We start from the raw sequence: 24,003 nt of genomic DNA, 5'->3' as shown, positions 1-24,003 counted from the left end.
ACACATATAGACTCAATGTGAAGAGATGGAAAAGCTATCCCATCAAACAGAAACCAAAAGTGAGCAGGGGTAGCTAAATTTGTACTAGACAAAATAGACTTTTAGTTAAAAATAGTAAGAAGAGACAAAGGGTGTAATCTAATGAAAAATGGGTCAGTTCATCAAGAAGATATAAATTGTAATTACAATTGTAAATACATATGTATTGAGCATCAGAGTACCTGAATATATTAAGCAAAAGAAACCAATCTGAAGGAGGGAGAAATAGACAATACAATAATGATAGGGAATTTTAGTATTCCATTTTAAACAATGGCTAGATCATTCAGACATAAAATTATTAAGGAAACATTTGACTTGAACTAAACCTTACCAAATGGACTTAGCAAGCATGTGTAGAACATTCTATACAATAGAAACATAATACTTATTCTTCTTAAGCACACACAGAACATTCTCCAGGATGGATCATATATTAGGTTACAAAACAAATCTTAGCAAATTAAAGATGGAAATTATGCCAAATGTCTTTTTTCTAACCATAGTGGTATGAAATTAGAAATTCATAACAGGAAGAAAATTTGAAAATCACAGATATTTGGAAATTAAACAACATACCCCTGAACAACCAATGGATCAAAGTAGAAAACAAAAGGAAAATAAATATTTTGAAACAACCAAAAACAATGTACTTCATGTTCCACAATACATATGTGGACTGTAAGCCAAACTAAGAGTAAAATGGTGGCTACCAGAGGCAGGAGGTGACGGTGGGAGAGATGAGGAGATCTCGATCAAAGAATACAAATTTCCAATTACGCAAGTATTAGGTTTTGGGGATCTAATGTACAGCATTGGGACTATGGTTAACAATACTACATTATATAATTAATATCTTAAATGTTCTCACCACAAACACATGGTAATCATGTGAGTTTGATAGATGTATTAACCTTATTGTGGTCGTCATTTCACAATATATACACATATCAAATCACGTTGTATGCCTTAAACTTACACCGTGTTTTACTAAGTCTCAATAAAGTTGGGAAAATATGTAAAAAATGAAAGATCCCTCCACATATTTTTCATAACAAATAAAATGTGTTTTAAAAATGAACTTTTACCACAATCCTGAAGAAATAGCGATATAATTAAGCTGAGTGGAAGAAGACAGATGCCCCCTACCCCAAGCTCATACTGCATATTGTTTATATATAATTCTAGAAGATACAAAACCTATAGTCACAGCAGTTCACTGGTTACCTTGGGGTATGATGATGGAATGGGAAGAAGACTAGGAATACAAAAGAACATGAGTTGTTTTGGGCATTATGGATATGTCCACTGCCTTGATTATAGTGCATACATATGTCAAAATTCACCAAAGGGCACATTTAAATGATGTGCATTTGAATGTACATGCGGGGATCCCTGGGTGGCGCAGCGGTTTGGCGCCTGCCTTTGGCCCAGGGCGCGATCCTGGAGACCCGGGATGGAATCCCACATCAGGCTCCCGGTGCATGGAGCCTGCTTCTCCCTCTGCCTATGTCTCTGCCTCTCTCTCTCTGTGTGTGACTATCATAAATAAATAAAAATTAAAAAAAATTTTAAAAAATGTACATGCATTTGCTTTGGCAGTACAAATGTTATAATTGGAATGATACAGAGATTAGCATGGCTCTTGTGCAAGGATGACATATAATGTACATCATAAGTATACCATAACAAATATGTTTTTGTAGAAGTATTTTTATTATTTTAATTTTCTTATTAAGTAGGCTCCACACCTAATGTGGGGCTTGAATTCACCACCCTAAGATCAAGAATCACATGCTCTACTGACCGAGCCAGCCAGATACTCCTAAAAGAAGGAATTAATAAACTTGAAGATCAGTAAAACTATCCAAAGAACAGAAAGAAAAAGCAATGAACAAAGCCTCAGAGAAAGATGTGATTATATTAAGTGTGATAACATACTTGTATTTCAGAAGGGGAGGAAAGAAGTGAGCAGAAAAAAATATTTGAAGAAATAATGTCTGAAAATCCCACATTTATTGAAAAACAATACACATCTAAGAAGCTCACCACACTCCAAGATAAACTCAGATCCACAAAAAGGCGTATTTTAGTAACATGTTGAAAACCAAAGACAAAGGGTAAATCTTGAAAGTAACAAAAACAAAATGATTCATTTCCTACAGGGGGACCTCAGTAAGATTTATAGCTAACTTCTCAGCAGGAAGAGTGGAAGCTAGAAGCCAGTGAAATAACATATTCAAAGTGCTCAAAGAAAAAACTGTCAGTCAAGAATCCTAGCAAAACTATTAGTTGACATTGAAGATGAAATAAAGACATTTTGAGACGTTCTGAGGTTCTGATAGCAGAATTTATTGCTATCAGAAATAATGTCTGAAAGTTCTGCTATCAGAACCACCTTACAAGAAATAATAAAAGTTCTTCCGGCCAAAAGCAAGTGACCCCAAACAATAATATTAATCCATAGCACCAGTAAGGGCAATTGTGTAATAATAAAGGCAGTATGAATACATTTTTCTTTCTCTTTTGTATTATATATACACTATGTGTTGATTGTATCTTTAATATATAGAAATATGTTCTATTTGCTAATCATAGAAAAAGGCAGGAGCAGAGCTGTATTACAGCTTAGTAAATGATTTAATATGGTAATTCAAAACTACATGAGCAAATGAGAACCAAAATTAATAAATTAATGTAACAAAAGCTATAAATATGTGTTTGTTCTCACAGAATTATGTAAAGTAACAATTACAAAAACATTAATTTGTAATATTTATAGATACAATATAATACAGGGGAATACTGCTATATTGGAATAATTTTTGTATCTTACTAGGATTAAGTATAAAACTGATTCTAATAAATAAATATGCATGGCAAGTTCTACAGCAACTACTAAGGTGTATGTATTTGTGTGTGTATCATTAAAGAAATGTCAATGCTGTATTAGAAAATAGTCACTAAAACAATAAAGGAATGAATAAAGGATGATGAAAAAACGAATGGAAAATACATAAAATAAGTGCATAAAAATAAAAAGCAAAATGACATCCCTAAATTGAACTATATCAATAACAAAATGAATAGATTAAGCAACATAATAAAAAGAAAACTGTCAGTTGATTAAAAAATATATATGATCCAGCAGTATGCTTGCTCTCAGCAGAAGACACACATTAAGTTTAGATACAAACATTTAAAATAAAAAGATGGGAAAGGAGGGGCACCTGGGTGGCTCAGTGGTTGAGCATTTGCCTTGGCTCAGGTCCTGATCCTGTGGTCCTGGGATCAAGTTCCACATCAGGCTCTGTAGGGAGCCTGCTTCTCCCTCTGCCTGTGTCTCTGCCTCTCTCTGTCTCATGAATAAGTGGATAAAATCTTAACAACAACAACAAAAAAGGATGTATCATGCAGACAATATGGGATGCAACTTAAATGTATATAGGAAATATTCCACCATGATATAGGAAAGAAGGAAAATCTCAATAACCTAATCTTTCACCTTAAGACATTAGAAAAAGAAGGGGAAACTAAATGTAAAATAAGCCAAAGTAAGGGGGGAAAAAAGATTAGAGCAGAAATCCGTGAAACCGAGTAGAAAAATATTAGGGAAAAATCAGTAAAACAAGAACCTGGTTCTTTGAAAAGATCAACAAAATTGGCACTACGTTAGATTGGCCAAGAAAAGAGAATGATTACTAGAATTAGAATTGAAAGGAGGGACAATACTGGTGAACTTAACAGTAAATTAAGGATTATGAAGAGCTATTATGAAGAGTAATGTGCCCAAAAATTAGCTCATTGAAATGAATACATTTTCAGAAAAATACTAATGAGATTTAGTGTGAATAGACCCATAACAAGAGATTGAATTAGTAATAAAAAATAAATTAAAAACCCACAGGGACACCTGGGTAGCTCAGTGAGTATCTGCCTTTGGCTCAGGTTGTGATCCCGGGTTCCTGGGATTGAGTCCCCCCATCATGCTCACTGCAAGAAACCTGCTTCTCCCTCTGCCATTCTCTGTGTGTGTCTCATGAATAAATAAATCTTTTTTTTTTTTTTTAAGTACCCATAAAGAAAGCTCAGGTCTAGATGGCTTTGTTCCTGAATTCTACCAGATACTTACATCAGAATACCAGTTGCTTACAAATTTTCCAAAAAAATAGAAAAGGAGAGAAGAGAATACTTCCTTAATTTGAGGATAATAAGCTGCCAATGCCAAAATTAGACATCACAAGAAAACTACAGATCTCTTGCATGTGGACATGAAAATCTTCAACAAAATAACAACATAATTCAGTAGATTACATACCACGATCAAGTGGGATTTATCCCAAGAACATAAGTTTGGTTTAACAGGGATCCCTGGGTGGCGCAGCGGTTTGGCGCCTGCCTTTGGCCCAGGGCGTGATCCTGGAGACCTGGGATCGAATCCCACGTTGGGCTCCTGGTGCATGGAGCCTGCTTCTCCCTCTGCCTATGTCTCTGCCTCTCTCTCTCTGTGACTATCATAAATTTAAAAAATAAATAAAAAATAAGTTTGGTTTAACAATTGAAATTCTATGAATGTAATATATCAGTGGAACTAAAAACCACCTGACCATTTTCAGTAGGCACAAGAAAAATGATGAAACTCCGTACCTTTTTTTGAAAATGTAGAAAACAAATCAACTATGAATGGAACTTCAACCTGATTAACAGCATCTATGATATAAAACAGCTAAAAAAATCATTCTTGCTGGTGAAAAGAGTAGATTCTTTCCCCCTAAGTTCAGACTCAAGACCTGGATGTCTGCACTTAACAGCCTCTGTTCAACATTGTTACAACCATGGCAGTTAGCCATGCAAAAATATAAAAGTTACCAGATTTACCAGATTGGAGAGAAGGAAGTAAAAATACTATGTTTGCAGTTGACATGATCTTATTATGGGGAAAACTCTAAGAAATGTTTAAAAAAAATTAAAGCTAATAAATTCAGCAGTTACAAGATCAAGCTACCAAAATTTCAATTTTGTTTCTATACACTCACAATGAACAATCTTCAAATAACAAAAAATAATTTATGATAGCATGAAAAAATGAAATAGGGGTACCTGGGTGGCTCAGTTGGCTAGGTGTCCAACTCTTGATCTCAGCTCCTGTTTTGATCTTCGGGTCATGGATTCAAGCCCTGCGTTGGGCTCCATACTGAGCATGGGGCCTACTTAAAAACGAAGAAGAAATGAAATAGTGTTTAAAACAAAAGTGCAAATTTTATACTATGAAGTCTGCAAAATGGTGAAAGAGATCTAAATAGGTGGAAAGTCATCCAGTGTTCATACATCAGAAGACATTGCTAAAATGGCATTACTCCTCAACTGATCTACACATTTAGTGCAGTCTTCATCAGAATCCTAAGTAACCTATTTGTAGATGTTTGCATGCATGTCAATTGTAAGATTCATTTTTGATGCAAGAGACCCTGAATAGGCTAAAATAATCTTGAAAATGAAGAAGAGAGTTGGAAGACCAAACTTCGTAATTTCAAAACTTACTGTAAAGCAGTGGTAATCAAGATTGTGGTATTGACATAAAGATAGGCATAGAGATCACTGGAACACATTTGAGAATTGAGAATTAGAACCATGTTTCTATGGTCAGTTGATTTAGACAAGTTTACTAATCCCATTCAATTGGGAATGTGTTTTTATTTTTATTTTTTTCAACAAACTGTCCTGGGACAACTGAATAGCCACATTTGAAAGAATGAAGGTGTATACCCTTACCTCACACCATATACAAAAATTAGCTTAGAATGAATTAGAAACTTCATTGTAAGAGCTGGAAGTGTAAAGCTCTTAGAAGTAGCAGGGATAAATTTTCATGACTTCCGATTTGGCAGTGAATTCTTTGACATCACACCAGAAGTATAAGTGACAAAGGAAAAAAGACAACCCACAGAATAAAAGCTAAACAGCCTAAATGTTTATCAACTACTAAATGGATAAATGTAGTATACAATGGGATATTATTATTTGATCATAAAAAGGAATGAAGTACTGATACATGCCACAACATAGATGAACCTTGAAGACATGTTAAATAACAAGGAAGTCACAAAAGTCCACAAATTATATGGTTCCATTAATATGAAACATCTAGAATAGTCAAATCTTTAGAGCCAGAGGATTGATGAGTTGTTGCTTTAGGTCTGAAGTTACTAGGGAGAAAGGAGAGTTGATAACTAACAGGATATTGTAGTGTTTGGGTTTGTTTTTTGTTTTTTGTTTTGTTTTGTTTTGAGGTAATGAAAATATTTTAAGTTGACTTGGTGTTAGTTGCATGTATCAGTGAATATACCCAATCATAGAGTGTACACTTTGCGTGAGTTGTGTATGAATTATTTCTGGCCTACTTCATGGAGAATGGACAATAAAGAGACCAGATAGTTAGTAAGAAGAGCAGATAGAAGGCTGTTTTAGTCATTAAAGGGAGAGATAATGTTGGCTTAGACTAGAAGGCGAATGTGCTCTGATTCAGGATATATTTTCAAGGTAGAACTGATAGGGTAGGCAAATTAGATATGGGATTTGAGGCAAAGAAAGAGATAAATAATGATTCCTAGGTTTTTGGCCTGAGCTGTTAGGTAGGTGGTAGTGCCATTTACTAAAATGTGTTAGAGGGATTAGAAGTTGAACATACTAAATTTGAGATGACTATTACATGTCCATTTCTTGATGTCAAGTAGTTGATTGTGTGAGATTGATCCTCCGGAGCAACTGGCTGGCATCAACAGTGTAGATGGTTTTTAAAGCTATGAGATTAGTTGAGATCACCCACAGAGTGAGCGTAGAAACTGAAGAGTTGAGTGAAGAGCTGATTCTTGGAGTACTTCAACATTGAGAGATGGAGATGAAGAGAAACCAGCAGAGAAGACTGAGAAGATATAACTAGTGAGATACAAAGAAAACTAGGAGATTGGAATGCCTTGGATGAGAGATGAAGAAAGTGTTTCAAGAGAGTGGGAATAACCAAGTGTGTTAGATTTTGCTGAGAGGTTGCTTTAGATGGTGACTGAAAAATGATAGAATGGAGGCCTGGGTGATTCTTAAGCATGGTTTGGTGGTTTGTTTTGTTTTTTTGTTTTCAAGAGATAAATGAGATTTAGCATTCATGTGGGTTGGGTAGTAAATAGTAGGTGAGGAAAAGTGATAGTGTAACAACTAAAGTTTTAAGGATTTTTGCTAAAAAGGAGGAACAGACAAACGGCATGGTAGCTAAAGAGGAATAAAATTCCTGTGAGGGATTTTATGCACTGATAGGAATTACTCAGAAAAGAGGGGGCATTACTAGTACCAGAGAAGAGCAAAGTCTTTGACTAGATTAGGGAGAGGGGTTTTCTACCTACTACCACCTACTTAACAGTTCAGGCCAAAACCTAGGAATCATTAATATTTATCTCTTTCTTTGCCTCAAATCCCATATCTAATTTGCCCACCCTATCAGTATCATGGTATCTAAGGAAATCTGATTTCCAATACCCCTCTCTGTAAAACCCAAAGCCTTATCTCTTACCCAATGTAGCTTTCAAAACCCAAGACCACTGGTCCTAAAGAACAGCAAATTCCTCCAGTATAGCTCCAGTGTTGGCTTTTACGTAGAGTTCTGGCTATTATAATTCCTTAGATAGCACCACATCCTCACTGGAAGGATAGACTTGGAAAAAGAACTTGCTTACAGTCCACAGGAAGAAGGAAATTTAGCCTCAGTCGTCTTGTCTTGGACACAGGTTTGGAGGGGAATCTTGTTGAGAATTTTTACCCATAGGCTTGCCTTCAGGTATTTAGGGTTTGAATTTATACTACCTGAATATTCCAGGTGTAGGGCACCTGACAGAATCAATTGCAGAACAACTCTGGAGGGACATACTTGCCACCCAGCCTGCATGGTATTCCCAGATTACCCTGATACTGAATATCAGACGATCCAAAATTTACAAAGAGCAAAGAGTAGGCAAACCCCAGCAGGATCAGATCTGCCCAAACACTGCAGCATTTGAATTATTAGCTGTAACTTTAAGATAAATGATTTAAATGATTAAAGATTTAAAGAAAATTTGAAAATATTAGACATGAACAAAATTATCAAAAAAATTTAAAGATCAAGCAAGCTTAGTGAAAATGAGAGCTGGTGAAGTTAAAGGTGCAACTGATGTGTTAAGTAATAGATTAGAAATGGTTGAACAGAAAGTCAAATAATACCTGCAAAATGAATCTACAGAAGTTACTCAGAAGATAGACTAGAATGGGATAAGAATTCATTGAGATAAGAGCTAAATATTTTCTGGAAGTAATAAGGCATAAATCCTCAGCTTCAAGGAACAGAGTGTGAGTCCCAATCAGTGAAACTGCCGAATATCACAAAGAGAAGCTCTTAAGAGGCTGAATGAATAGAGATGGTTCTTGTCTTTAAGATGCTTATAGCTTAGAGTAGGTGATAGTTGTTGAAATCCTTGTTGCAGTGGTTTGTATTGATCTTTGCTTTGTAACAAACTACCTCAGAAGTGAGTGGCTTAAAACAATTTATTATTTCTCATGATCTTAGGCATTGAGTGGGTAGTTGCGCTGGTCTTGTTTTGGTTCATGTGACTTCATTGATCTGGTACATTGATTGGTGGCTAGGCTTCATTAGGACGGCTGAATCTTTTCATGTGGTCTTTCATCTTAGACTTCTTTACAGCAGCATAGTGGTCTGAGGGCGGATGTGGAAGCCATAACGCATCTTTTAGGGTTAAGGCTTAGAAATTATGTGATACCACTGCTGCCACATTTTATTGGTCAAAGCAAGTCACGGGGCCAGTCCAGAGTCATGGGTTTAGGGAAAAAGACTATACCTCTCAGAGGAGGAGCTGTAGAGATATTGTGGCTATATTTAATTTTCAACATTAGTAGTTAGATAAATGCTTATAGAAGAGATTAATAAAGGGTGCTATAGAACTGAGAGGGTGAAAACCTATCTCAACTTGGGGGAGGTATCTGAGAAGCCTTCTTGGAGAAGATAATGCTCTGGTTAAGCCCTTTAAAGAAAGGGTGATGGTGTTATAAAAAACACAGGTATTTTTCTTCATAAAAATTTTGACAACAACAAAATCAGAGAACTTTTCATAAATTCAGAACATGTGTTTTCTCTACCTGACTCCTCTGGTGTAGGAATCTTACACTCTTTGCTCTTAAACAAAGATACTCTATAGATACTGGTTGGAAGTACATTGATGACCCAGTACTTCTTTGGTGGAAAGTTCAGTTACAGAATTTTTTTAAAGTTTTTAATCTTTTTCTTCTTGAAAAATTCAGTGGACATTATTTTAGTTGGAAGGAAGTTACCAAACTGTATTAAAATAGCTGGTATAGAAGTCACTCCTCAGAATTGCTTAAACTAAACTTCTAACTCAGTTTCCAATATTACTTGTTTTTAGTAACAGATGATCTTGTCCTCAAATGCAGATCTTTTATTTAGCAAACAAAGTAACTGAACCATGAACACATAGTTTAAGTAAGGGAATCAAGGTGGTGGTGGTGAGACAAACAAGTAACCATGTCATCATGATAAATTAATCAAGTGCTGGGATATAGATATGAACAGAATTATATGAGAACCTGATTGTTGCCTAGAAAAGCAAAGAGTAGGTAACAATTTAGCAAAACCATAAAGAATGATTAAGAATTACTCAAAGAAGTCAGTCTGTAATGTGTAGAAAGATCAAGAGGATCGAACAGGGTCTAGAGTTAGGAGCACTCCATACAGTAGAATTGAATGTGCTTGCTTTTCTTTTTCTCCCAAATATTTTTTGTTTTCTGTTATTATAAAAATAATGTGTGCTTGATACAGAAGATTCAGGCAATAAAAAAGTAAGTAAAACCCAGTCATAATTCTGTTATTGTACAATACAGTTATAGTTTGGCTCTGTCTTCAGTTGACTTTTTAGGATGAATTCACAAGGTACTGTTCCTTCTTCTTTTAAAATTAGTATTAATAATTCCTAATTGTAATTTGTTTCTCTGGTCCTTCCTTCATCCAGTAAGATAAAGAGATAGAACATCTGCAGTTTATAAATGAGGCACAAAGTAATTTAGTGATTTATCAAAGATCACAGAACAAGTATATGAGTGGATTTGAGGTTAGTAACGATACATTTGGATACAGGATCCAAATGGGACTTCTGGTTATTTTGTGCCTTGCTTTCTGTTAAAACTCAGCTTTATGTAGATTTATATTTGTATGTATTTATACATGTTTATATTAAAACTGAGCTATATATATATATATATATATATATATATATATGTTTCGAAATGCCTTAGCTTTTACATTGAAGCTGTAAAATTACTCTGAACCACTGTCATTTTTATTTTCATTACGGTCTGACACAAATAGTAGGAACTGTAAATCATCAGGAATTTATCTATAATTTTCTGATTATCTATGGATTTTTCAAGCACACACTATCATTTCCTAAGCGTGCTTTCTTGAAGACAAAATCTACTGGAAAAAGATCCTAAACCACCTAAAGTAGCTTTGGATAACTGTCAAATCAAGTGGGGCCTAGTTGGTATTGTTGCAGTGACAGGAAACAGGTGCTATAAAGTTAGGAATGGAATTTTAACATCAGGAAATGACTCCTGGCTGTTGCCTTTGAAACATTTTGTCCCTTGTTTCTATAAATGCAGTTTTGGTCTCAAGGAAATAGACCTGTAGCCAGTTCTACCATAGAAGTTATTACTTTTATTTAATATATTTAGAAAAGACAGATATTATTCCAGTAATGGGTCTTTCACATAAATAGTAGATGTATTCTTAGTTTTCCCTGGAAATGGAAAGTGGAACAACTACTTTTTTTTTTTTTTTTTAAGTTATTTGCTTTTTCAAACCTCAACCCCAGCAGGTGGATCAGAATTTATTTAGAAATAGTTAAAAGTAGCGGACACCTGGCTGGCTCAGTTGGTGTAGCATGTGACTTGACCTCAAGGTTGTAAGATCAAGCCCCCACATTGTAGGGGTTGGGTGTAGAAATTACTTAAAATCTTCTTTTTAAAAAAAGAGATAGCTGAAAATGGGGTGGGTAGGGAGATACTAATTGGATGCTTAATTAATTGGCAGGTACTGTGATGTGGGAAATGAGATAATTCCTATAAAATCATACAGTGCCTGAATTATAAACAATAAATGTCCAATAATCATTGTTGTTATATCATTGAATCCTCATGACCTGACAGTCCTGGGAGATATTAACACCTTTATTTTATTTTATTTTATTTTATTTTATTTTATTTTATTTTATTTTATTTTATTTTAATTTTTTAAAGATTTTATTTATTCATGAGAGAGACACAGAGAGAGGCAGAGACACAGGCAGAGGGAGAAGCAGGTTCCTCATAGGGAGCCTGATGCGGGACTCGAACCCAGTACCCCAGGATCATGCCCGGAGCCTAAGGCAGATGCTCAACCACTGAGCCACCCAGGTGCCCCAACACCTTAATTTTAGAGATGAGGCAGCTGTGACTTTCAGAGGTTAATTTACCCAGAACCAGCAGAGTTAGTGTCAGAGCTGTGCCCCAAACTCCACTGTGTTATAGTGGAGGGACTACTACTGAGTACACCTTCACTTTGTACAGCTAACCCTAGGGGGTTGCTGTTCACATGGTCGGCATGTGAGTGGTACCCCCTGGAGTTGTGCCACAAGCCAGCTCTTGACCCCAATTTTGACTACCACCCTGCTTTATAAGCAAAGTTATGAATAAGTCATTCACCATGCAGTTTCTGTCATTGCAAATATGTATGTCCATGTTTACAATAGCTGCTAAATTGGTACTTTATTGTTTTTTTCTGTCATTTCAGGACTGTTTCTTCAAGTACTTTCCCTTTCTTCTCTTAGTCTAGTTTACATGGAGATGAACACAAATCTAAATATGATCCTTGTTGTATTATCCGTACATATCTGCTTTGCTTTTTTTATTTTTATATTTCTGCTAAATTAAGTTAGAAGTCTTTTTGTTGGACTACAAAATAAAATTGTTTTGCAGCATTCTAATTGGTCTTGCCCAGTATTTTTATTGTAAATGTTAAATCTTTAAGGACTTTTCAGAAAAATAGGAAATGATATGTTTTTGTGTTAAGTAAACAAAGCTAAAATAAAGCATTCAGATTTCATTTTTTATAACTAAACCCATCTGTAGAACATCCAATATCAAAATACTACTTTAACTTATATTCTTTGCATTTATAAAATTCAAATCAATAAACATGTATTGCAGGTATATTGTGCAGAAAATGTATCTAGACCTTTGGGAATAATATAAAGAAAACTTAAGCAATCTCTGCCATTTAATAATGCCCAGTCTGGTTCAAGGTCTGGTTCTCTAAAACATCTATGCCCATATGACGGTAGCACTCCCTGAGGAAGGAGTAATTAAATCACATACAGCAGGGTTAAGATCTCCTAGAGGAGGTAACAGAATTTAAGCTTGGTCTTAACAGAAAGGAGAAGGAGAGGATTACTTTCTAGGGAAGGGACAAGTCTATACAAAGTCTAGATGCTTGGAAGTTGATGATATGTCCTGGGGAAGTTGAGTAGTTTGATGTGACTGGTAAGAGATGGAAACATAAATTGGACAGAGTTGTGAAAAACTCGTATAGTTACAAATTTGGGCTTTATCTTAAAAGGGAATTGAGGAAACATGAGAGGGTTTAAAAGTAAAGCAGTGCTTGATCAGAACTAAGATTCCCAATTGTAACTTAAAGTTGGCGTGTGAAAGAGAAGTCACAGGGAAAAGAAGGCAGGGGAAATGCATGTCTTTCTAGTAGGCTAATGTAAAATGAAATACACCATCCTGTGGTATTACCTATGCAGAGAGAGGAAGGAAAAAAATGCACAATTGAGCAAGGATCAGTAGGATTTATGAGTAATGTGGGAATGAGAGGAGTGAAGGATCCTGGCTGGCTTATTCAGTACAGCATGCAACTATTGGCCTTGAGTTCAAGTCTCGCTTTGGAATACAAGGAGGATCAGACAGTGAGTTAAGTTTGATACACCAAGTCTGGAGTATCCGGCTGAAGATTTCTCTCCAGTAGACAGTTGAGGAAGGCTTTGTAGATATATATTAGGGATTGTTTGTGTATCTTGGCAGTAGATGAGGTAGGCATAGGAGAGTGTAAAATGAGATTATTGTCAAAAACAGACCCCTGGATGAATACCTTTTGTGGTGCAGATATTAAAAATGAACAGTGTGTTATCAAATTGCATCTTTTGTAGAAACCATGGGTTTTTTTTTTTATATATTTTTTAGAGCCGTTAGGTTCACAGCAAAATTTAGAGGAAGGTGCAGAGATTTTTCATCCTGCTCCCACATATGCAAAGCCTTTGCCCCGATCAATATCCCGTTTCTATTTTAAGGTTATTAAGATGAAATTTATATACAGTAACATGTAGCCCTTTTAGATGTACAGTCCTATAAGCTTTAGTGAATGCAAACCTTTTTTTTTTTTAAAAGATGTTATTTATTTGAGAGAGTATGTGCATGAGTGGAAGGAGGGGGAGAGGGAGAAGCAGACTCCCCACTGAGCAGGGAGCCCCACATGGGCCTCCACCCCAGGACCCTGAGACCATGACCCAAGCCGAAGGTACATACTTTTACCAACTGAGCCACCCGGACACCCCTGAATGCAAACTCTTATATAATAACTGCCATCACCACAATTAGGATGCAGAGTATTTGTGTCACTACAAAAAGTTACTTTGTGTTTCTTTTTAGTCAATTCTCTTAATCTCCTTCCCATCCCCTGGCAACCAGTGATCTGATTTCTGCCCCTGTAGTTTGCCTTTCCCATAAGGCCATACAATTGGAACTTTATAGAATGGTGTAGCCTTTTGTGTGGCATATTTTACTTGGAATAATCCATGTTATTGTATTAATAATTCGTTCCTTTTTATTGCTGAGTAGTATTCCATTGTACAGATAGTTGGTGGTTTGTTTATCCACTAAGCAGTTAACAGTTATATTCAGTTTTTGGTGATTATGAATACGGCTATAAACACAAACAAGACATATGTTTTAATTTTTCTTGGGTAAATACCTAGGACTGAGTCATATGGCAAGTGTGTATTTAACTATGAAATTTACAAAAAAAACCAGCTACAGCGACTTTGCCATTTTGCATTCCTGCCAGCAGTATATGAGAGTTTTTCAGTTATTACACATCTTTGCCAGTCCTTGTTAGCATTGTTTTGATTTTAATTTTAGCCAATCTTATAGGTACTGAAAGCATCCTCTGGTGGTTTCAATTTCTCTAATGGCTAATTGAGTTTCTCTCATGTGCTTATTAGTTATTATCTGAATACTTTCTTTGTCTAAATGCCCTTATTTATTTATAAAAGATTTTATTTACTTATTCATGAGAGACACAGAGAGAGAGAGAGAGGCAGAGACACAGGCAGAGGGAGAAGCAGGCTCCATGCAGGGAGCCTGATGTGGGACTTAATCCCAGGACTCCAGGATCACGCCCTGGGCCAAAGGCAGGTGCTAAACCGCTGAGCCACCCAGGGCTTCCCAAAATGCCCATTTTTAAAATTGGGTTCCTTGTTTCCTTATTGAGTTATAGGATATTCCGGATATAAATCCCTCATCAGATACATATTCTCCAAGTCTGGCTTGTGTTTTCATTCTCTTAATGATGTCTTTTGAGAAGAAGTTCCTAGTTTTGCTAAAGCACATTTTATCATTTTTAAAAAATATTTATTTCAGAGAAAGAGTGAGAGCGTGGATGTTTTGGGGGCCAAGGGAGAGGAAGAGAGAGTCTCAAGCAGACTTCTCGCTGAATGCAAAGCCCGAAGCAGGGGTTCAGTCTCATGATCCTGAGATCATGACTTAACCCAGAACCAGGAGTCATATGCTTAACTAACTGTGCTACCCAGACATGCCTATCATTTTTATTTTCTTTTATACTAGTTTTTATGTCAAAAGAAATTTTGTGTCCCAGGATTTTCATAGATTTTCTCCCTTGTTTTCTTTTGTTAGTTTTATAGCTTTATGATTTACGTTTAGACCTGTGATCCATGTTGTGTTAATTTTTGTATGTGAGTGAAGTATTGGCTGAGATTCATGTTTTTGCATAGGTATGAATGTCAAGTTAATTGTTCCAGCCCTGTTTTATTCCCTTTCACCGTTAAATTATCTTGCCAACTTTATTGAAACCAGTAGGCTGTATATGTGTCAATCTGTTTCTGGATTCTGTTTTGTTCCATTGATCTGTATATCTACCCTTTTACTAACATTGCAGTATCTTGATTTATTTTAGAGATGATTGCGTTATCTCTTAAGAATGTTGGGCAGCCCGGGTGGCTCAGCATTTTAGCGCTGCCTTCAGCTCAGGGCTGATATTAAAGATCAAATCAGTATTTTGTAACATGTAAAATAAAATGTTTTCTCTTTGATTGTTTGCTCTTTTACTGTTAGTCTCTCCAGTTATTGCTAATTACATAAATGTGGAATCTAATACCTTTTCTCCATCTGTGTTCAGAAAGCTGTACCTATCCTACTCACGTTCTTTCTCTTTCCTCTTGGAAAACAGTTTAGGTTCAGTTAGACTATCTTTTGTTTACTGCAGGTGATGCAGTAATTGCTCTCCAGTTCTGAAAGAATGAGAGGTTAATTGGAACCAAGCTGTGGTTTATTTTTCAGATGGCTTTAAAAAACTTGTGAAAGGGGATCCCTGGGTGGCACAGCGGTTTGGCGCCTGCCTTTGGCCCAGGGCGCGATCCTGGAGACCCGGGATCGAATCCCACGTCGGGCTCCCAGTGCATGGAGCCTGCTTCTCTCTCTGCCTGTGTCTCTGCCTCTCTCTCTCTCTCTCTCTCTGTGTGACTATCATAAATAAATAAAAAAAAAAAATTAAAAAAAAAACTTGTGAAAGTAGAACTTCTGGAAAAAAGAAATTTGATTACATTTGTGGATGTGTAGGATCAGGCATAATAGAGAATTGAAATTACTTGACCCACTTGGTAGTTCCACTAATGGTAACTGTAAACATAAAATGAAAGTTCAGGGAAATAGACATTGTCACTGAAGTCACGAGGCTGTACACCTGTTTCGCTCTACTTTCCCAGGTAAGAGTAGTTGACATGTTAGATTTGTTTGGGAAAATGTCAGCAAAAAAAGACTTAAGACTGTTTCTCAAATATAATTTACAACCAAAGGAACTTGACACAGAGCCATAAAAAATGTTTGAACTGGGTTCTTTGGTAGTCCAGAGGTATATCTGTTATTATTGGAATTTTGCTTCTAACTTATATGTTTCTTTGACCAGGAAGACCTCATTCTCTTTAACAATCTCGTAGTCCCACCCATTTTCACTTTCTGTCAGATTTTAGGCTTCAGAAAGCTGCCTCAGTCAGCCCCCTTTCTTGATCAGGACTTTTCCTAAATTCTTTTGTGAATTTTTTTAGTGCTTCTTGAATAAGCATTTTAGTGATAATACTGGGTTTTGTCACTTGTGGTTTTCCTTAGCATTAAGCAGTCTCCACTTGATTTGCCCTTGTTTACTTCCTTGTTGACAATTAATAATAAACCATATGACTCTAGAAAAATACTTGACATACTGAAATGGAGTGCTTCTGCTCCTCAGGACATTTTATACATACCAGCTTTATTCAGGTGCCCAGAACTTTCAGAAACTGTTCATATCAAAGGAATCTCCCTTAGAATTACAAGAGACTGACTTAGAGTAGGAATGATGAAATCCATGTGAAAATTTATTACCTAATAAATCTGTTTCTATGATAACGTTTGCAAGCAAACACATTTTCCTTTTTTCCTAAAGATTAGAGAAGCCCCTAAAGATATTCTTTCTTTCTTTCTTTCTTTCTTTCTTTCTTTCTTTCTTTCTTTCTTTCTTTCTTTCTTTCTTTCTTTCTTTCTTTCTTTCTTTCTTTCTTTCTTTTCTTATAGGCACACAGTGAGAGAGAGAGAGGCAGAGACACAGGCAGAGAGAGAAGCAGGCTCCATGCACCGGGAGCCCGACGTGGGATTCGATCCCGGGTCTCCAGGATCGCGCCCTGGGCCAAAGGCAGGCGCTAAACCTCTGCGCCACCCAGGGATCCCTAAAGATATTCTTCTTAACAGATTATTTCTCACCAGACATGTAAAATTCCAGATATTTTAATTGTTAATTGAGGACACTGTAGAAAACTTTCAATAACACTGACATTGTCACATACATTTCTGGGCACTAGTCTCAAATTCACTATATACTTTTTCATGAAAAACTGTATGATTTAGAGCAGCTACAACTCTTATTTATTGCTGATCTTGATTTATTCTGTTTTTTAAAAAACATTCAGCAGATATCTTTGTGTCAAAAGAAGCGTTATTTTCTCTAGCATACGCATCCATTTGAATTAGTACCGGCCTCTCTTCCTCACTTTGCTGATTACATGTATTTGTGACCCTTAGATTATAGGGAATGGAAGTGAACAGCAGCTGCAAAAAGAGCTAGCAGATGTGCTAATGGATCCTCCAATGGACGACCAGCCAGCGGACAAAGAACTTGTGGAAAGGTCACAACTGGATGGTGAAGGAGACGGACCTCTTTCTAACCAGCTCTCAGCTTCATCCACCATTAACCCTGTGCCATTAGTAGGGCTCCAAAAACCAGAGATGAGCTTGCCAGTGAAACCTGGACAAGGAGGTTAGGACTGCTGCATTGCTTGCTTAACTGAAGGTTATTGTTTTTAATATGTGAGTGCCCACACTGTATTAGATTTGATTCAGAGCAAATAAAAACCATTATCTGTGTTTTCTAGAAACTTCAGATTCTAGATTTAGGGGAATGTGAGAAGGGTAGATATACGTACCATTTTGATTTCCCTTTAAATGTATGTCATTTATATCAAAGAAAGATAACAGCAGTTTAATGACATTGAAGAAGTCTCATTTCAGAATGTTTCAGGATTTTTCCAAGAAAGAAGGAATTTGAATACAGTGTTGGAGATGTGGAGGAATAATGTTTGAGGAAGAGATATTTGCTCCAGGCTTGTATAGATAGCTCTTTGGGAGTAGTTGCCAGGTTGTAAAAGGGAGCCAAAAGGCACCATAGAGGAGGAATAGAGGAATTATAAAGGCTCATTGGGAAAGTAGAGTGTTAAAACTGTAGAGCTTTATCGGGAAAGAGGAAGGGGTATTGGGAGAACATAAAGTGGCTAAGATGGTGAATGAGAGAAATAAAGCAATGCAGATCAGAAAGAAAACAGATAGGATTTTTCAGAGTGATAAAATACTGAATGTATTTTTGACCTTAATGTAAATTATAAAGTCAAAACAAATTAGAAGAGGCAGAAATGTAAATCATTTCTAACCTCAGGTCACATTTTAGATTTGGGATTGACAGTAAAGCAATCTCTAAATATTGTGGTGTTGGTGACAATTTTAATGTGAAATTTCAGGCTTTAACGGGCATTTTTTTGTGGGGCAATAGCATAGTATCTCATTGGTATTTAATTGTAGAACCTAAATGTAACTTGTAGGTTTTTACTTGGTATTCATGTCAACAAAATACTGAAATGAAAGTAACCCTCCATTACCATTTCTTCAGATTCTGAAGGGTCAAGTCCTTTCACACCAGCCGCTGATGAGGACAGTGTAGTTTTCAGCAAACTAACTTATTTAGGCTGTGCCTCAGTAAATGCTCCCAGGAGTGAAGTGGAAGCCTTAAGGATGATGTCCATCTTAAGAAGCCAGTGTCAGATTTCACTAGATGTAACCCTTTCAGTGCCGAATGTATCTGAAGGAACCGTGAGGTAAGAGTAGCTTCTTGAAATGTTTGTAGCAATGGATCAGATTTCTGACCTATAGATTTAGAAAGAAGCAGTGTTTAATTCACCTGGCACTTAATAAATTGAAAGGATTGTGACTTTTATGAAAATTAGTCTCTCATTTGAACAGTTTTTTATATTCTTCCCTATCCCAGTTGTGTGTAGTACATTAAAATTTAAGTGTTTTGGGATAATGGAAATAACCTTGACCTGAAAATATGCCTAACAAAATAATTTATATTTTCGCTGTTCTACCAGTACAAATACTAGCTGGACACATTAGTTCAATGTGAAGTTTCATACTGAATCTAACTGAACATATTAGAGTCAACAACAATATTAACATCAGAATCAACGTTTTTTAAGAGATTATTTTAGAGCATGCACGTGTATGTGCACATGATTGGGGCAGGGATAGAAAGGAAGAGAGAATCCACAAGCAGACTCCCCACTGAGCATGGAGCCTGATGCAAGGCTTGATCCCCAAGATCTTGAAATTATACCTGAACCACAACCAAGAGTTGATCGCTCAACCCACTGAGTCACCCAAGCACCCCCAGAATCAACATTTTCAACAGTGGAGTTAAACAGATCATCTTGTAACATGCTTTCTTCATTTAGTTTTATATCATGAATCTCTTTCCATATCAATAAATACACTTAAAAATTTTAATTTGTGATAGTAAGATGATGTATTATTTAGAAATACCCAGTCTTTGGGGCATCTGACTGGCTTAATTGGTGGAGCACGGGACTCTTGATCTTGAGGTTGTGGGTTTGAGCCCCATGTTTGGTATAAAGATTACTTAAAAAAAAAAAAAAACTTAAATAACCAGTCTTATATATTGGACATTTTAGTTTTAGTGGGGTTTTTTTAAGGAGAAAACTACTAATAGCTAATATTAAGCGTTTATTATATAGGTATGTAAGTGCATTACCTATAATTTCCGTATAAAGAGGTATGTTAAATTTTTGTTGTTATAAAATTTCTTTAGGATAAATTCCTAGAAGTAGACTTTTGAGTCAGAGGTTTCCCCATTTTCATTGCTTTTGATACAATGCCAAGTAGCTCTCTAGAAATAGCAATCCATTTTGTACTTTATCAGTAGTGTATGAGAGGGAATCTGTTTTTATACTCCCAGAAGCATTTTGGATTTTCATGGTAGTAGTGTTGTACCTATATGTGGATAGTAGTAAGTTACTTTTTTAATATTCCATTATTCTACATGCGTAATTCTTTTTTTGAAGTTTTAAAGAACCATTTCACAAAGACTCACAAATCCTAATTTTAATTATATTTATTAATGTGAAACTTTTTTTTAAAAAGATTTATTTATTTTAGAGACAGCATGAGCAAAGGGAGGGGTAGAGGAAGGAGAGAGGGAAAGAGAAGCAGACTCCATGCTGAGCTCAATCTCATGACTCTTGAGATCAGACCTGAGACAAAAATCAAGAGTCCGGCACTTAACCGACTGAGCCACCCAGGCACCCCTGTTAATGTGAAATGTTTCATAAAATTTACTTAGCACTCATTCTGTGTGCTTCTTAGTAGTTATTGCCCAGCTGAAGTTATATTTTGTTCTGATACATTTTAATTCTATAAATATGCAAAAACCAGTTTCTCTTGCTCATGTTTTCAGAGTTTTTATAAAAGTACCTTTGAATGTGGATGAGGTTCCCTTCCTGTGTATTTCCATTATGCACAGGAACCCCTGGGCTTTCCTCATCAATGGCCCTGCCCATTCAGTGTTGAAATTGTAGTTTAATTTCATTCCTGTGTCTTCAGTGTCCAGAACAGAGCCTGCAATGTTGTAGTTAACACGTAAGTATTTATTGAACCATTACATTTTTGAGTGACTGACACACCTTTGATTTTCAGTGAATGACATCCTTTTGATTTTAGTAATCATCTTTTTTTAGGTGTTAACATTTTATACACTCTTATCTGCCATGAATTAGAAGAATATGTTTCACTCTGAGAAAGCACATATTATTTTTTAATTATTTTTAAATAATAAAGCAGATTATGTCATTTTTTAGGAGGTAATAAAAAGCAGAGCTTTAATGATTTATTTTAGTAGTCTAATTTTACCCATTGATCTAGTATTTATTTATTTATTTATTTATTTATTTATTTATTTATTTATTTATAGATTTTATATATTTATTCATGAGAGACACAGAGAGAGAGGGGAGGGGGGCAGAGACACAGGCAGAGGGAGAAGCAGGCTCCGTGCAGGAAGCCTGTCATGGGACTTGATCCCGGGTCTCCAGGATCACACCCTGGGCTGAAGGCAGCGCTAAACTGCTGAGCCACCCGGGCTGCCCGATCTAGTCGTTATTTAGGTACAGATTATATAGGAAACATACTTACTGTGTTTTTCTATTGTCTCTGTGAAGAGTAAGTATATTTTGGGACCATGGGAGTATGAAATTAATAACTTCAGAAATCCACATGTTACTTATTTATTAAGATTTAAGATTAATATGATTAGCATACCAAAAATAGTTCCTATGATCTTGCTAGAAAGAGGAGTCTCAAATCATAATATAGATGTACTGAAAAGAGTCCATAATCCCTTTAAGCTCTTTATATCTTTTTTCCTGAACAGACTCTTAGATCCTCAGACAAACACTGAAATAGCAAACTACCCTATCTACAAAATCCTGTTTTGTGTCAGAGGGCATGATGGAACTCCTGAGAGTGACTGTTTCGCTTTCACTGAAAGTCATTACAATGCAGAGCTCTTCAGAATACACGTCTTCCGGTGTGAAATACAAGAAGCTGTAAGTCCCTATCAGAAAGAAAATTGTCTGCAAATGAGACTTCATCTGTACCCTCATTATGTTGAAGTTATTTGCAGTATTTATTAGGGTCATTTAATAAGCCAACTAAAATTCTCCTAATGTTTTATTCATTCCAGCCTGATGGGCTGAAGTACAAAGAAACTAAAAGTTTGGGTAGCCAGAATCTTGTTGCTAAGAGTGTCAGAGACCAAGACTGCTTCTTGATAGGCATCTTGGTTTTAGCAGTGACAAATTTCTAAACTGTTCTTTTTCTTTTTTTTTTAAGATTTTATTTATTTATTCATGAGAGACACAGAGAGAGAGAGGTAGAGACACAGGCAGAGGGCGAAGTGGGCTCTATGCAGGAAGCCTGATGTGGGACTCGATCCCGGGACTCCAGGATCACGCCCTGGGCCAAGGCAGGCGCCAAACCACTGAGCCACCCAGGGATCCCTAAACTGTTGTTTTTAAAACTAATCTTGTAGGATTTTTTTTTTTACTATAATAAATATATTCAAATTGTTTCTAACAATTTAGGAAATTATTTTTCAATTGCATTTCTTGTGTTTATAACCATTTCTTTTTAAAACCCCTTCTCTGGCTATTTTTAGTGTTGCTTGCTTTCTAGGCCTAACAAATTAGATAATTTACCAAAAGAAACTAGTGGGGGAAAGATGAATTACCCCCCCACACACACACACATACACACACATGCACAAAGTAGGGGTAACCTTCAGCCTTCATAAAAGTATTTTATTTTTTCTAATAACACCCATTTTCTAATGTCTATTGTAGGTAAGCCGGATACTTTACAGTTTTGCCACTGCCTTCCGCCGTTCTGCCAAGCAGACCCCACTTTCAGCAAGTGCTGCACCCCAAACTCCTGACAGTGACATCTTTACCTTCTCTGTGTCTTTAGAAATAAAAGAAGATGATGGTAAAGGTTATTTTAGGTAGGGTATTTTATTCTGTTCTTTATGATGATGATGTTTTTTAAGTTTGTATTAGCATACTATATCACCTGTGGTTCAAGGGAAACTCTGGGTCAGATATATAACTTTCATGTATAAAATGATTGGTTTTATAGAGTTTTTTTTTATATATTGTAAGAGTTAAAGAAAAGGAAATAGGCATATTTGCAGAGGAAAGTTTTTTATTTAAATTTTTTGTTTATTTAAAATTTTTTAAATTTTAATTTCAGTATAATTAACATGGAGCATTACATTAGTTTCAGGTATACAATACAGAGATTCAAAAATCCTATACATCTCAGTGCTCATCACAATAAATGTTTTCTTAATCCCCATCATCTCTTTCACCCATCTCACCCATCTACCTCCCCCCTCATAATCATCAGTTTGTTCTGTATAGTTAAAAGTCTGATTTTTGGGTTGTCTCTTTTTCTCTTTGTTTCTTGGTTTTGTTTCTTAAATTCCATGTGTAGGTGAAATCATGCGGTATTTGTCTTTCTCTAATTATGGAAGCAGCCCAAGTGTCCATCAATAGATGAATAAAAAGGATATGGTGTGTGTGTGTGTATATATCATGGAATATTAGCCATAAAAAAGAATGAAATCTTGCCATTTGCAGCAACATTGATGAATCTAGAGGATATAATACTCAGTGAATAAGTCAGTCAGAAAAAGGCTTATTTCTGTTTCATTTTTTAATGGCTTGGTATGCATTTGTGTGTACACGCACACATATATACATATATTACCCTTCATACCTTTATTCATCTGCTGGTGAACAGTTGGGCTGCTTTCCTTATTGGGCTATTGTAAATAATGCTGCAATAGACATAGAGATGCATGCATGTATCTTTTGGAATTAATGTTTCCATATTCTTTGGGCAAATACCCAGAAGTGGAGTTACTGGATCATAAGGTAGATCTATTTTTAATTTTTTAGGACCCTCCATACTGTTTTCCACAGTGGCTGCACCAGTTTGCATTCCCCCCAATAGTACACGAGGGTTCCTTTTTTTTCTCCACATCCTCACCAGCTCTTGTTATTTCTTGCTTTTTGATATTAGCCTTTCTGACAGGTATGAGGTGCTATCTCATTGTGGTTTTGAGTTGCATTTCCCTGATGATGAGTGATGTTGAACATCTTTTCATGGTGTCTGTTGGCCATCTCTGTGTCGTCTTTGGAGAAATGTCTTTTCATGTCTTCCATCCATTTTTAAATTGGATCATTTTTGGGGGGGGGATACTAGTTAGAGAAGTTCTTTAATGTTTTGATAACTAACTCTTTATTGGATATAGCATTTGCAGATACCTTCTCCAGTTCAGAAGGTCATGTTTTAGTTTTGTTGATTATTTCCTTT

The 24,003-nt window shown here is 36.0% G+C and overlaps 1 protein-coding gene and 1 non-coding gene across 12 annotated transcripts in view; both read left to right on the top strand.

The window, feature by feature from the left end:
* RABGAP1 (RAB GTPase activating protein 1) overlaps positions 1-24,003 on the top strand; it is a 166,954-nt gene that overhangs the window by 27,691 nt on the left and 115,260 nt on the right. For all 11 annotated transcript variants that reach the window (XR_004818773.2, XR_004818772.2, XR_004818771.2 and 8 more), the window contains 4 exons: positions 17,530-17,764; positions 18,668-18,872; positions 21,500-21,674; positions 22,470-22,627. Coding sequence is in view for 8 of the 11 variants with exons in the window: in XM_025475054.3 (XP_025330839.1) it covers positions 17,530-17,764; positions 18,668-18,872; positions 21,500-21,674; positions 22,470-22,627 (773 nt within the window). In the remaining 3 variants the exon portion in view is untranslated. The remainder of the gene's footprint in view (positions 1-17,529; positions 17,765-18,667; positions 18,873-21,499; positions 21,675-22,469; positions 22,628-24,003) is intronic.
* LOC112677737 (U6 spliceosomal RNA) lies at positions 1,626-1,730 on the top strand. The gene has a single exon (XR_003147171.1). It is a non-coding gene; the product is annotated as a U6 spliceosomal RNA (small nuclear RNA).

Source organism: Canis lupus, chromosome 9 (genome assembly GCF_003254725.2).
Source record: "Canis lupus dingo isolate Sandy chromosome 9, ASM325472v2, whole genome shotgun sequence".
NCBI classification, from domain to species: domain Eukaryota; kingdom Metazoa; phylum Chordata; class Mammalia; order Carnivora; family Canidae; genus Canis; species Canis lupus.
This window is presented reverse-complemented; position numbering and strand designations above follow the sequence as displayed.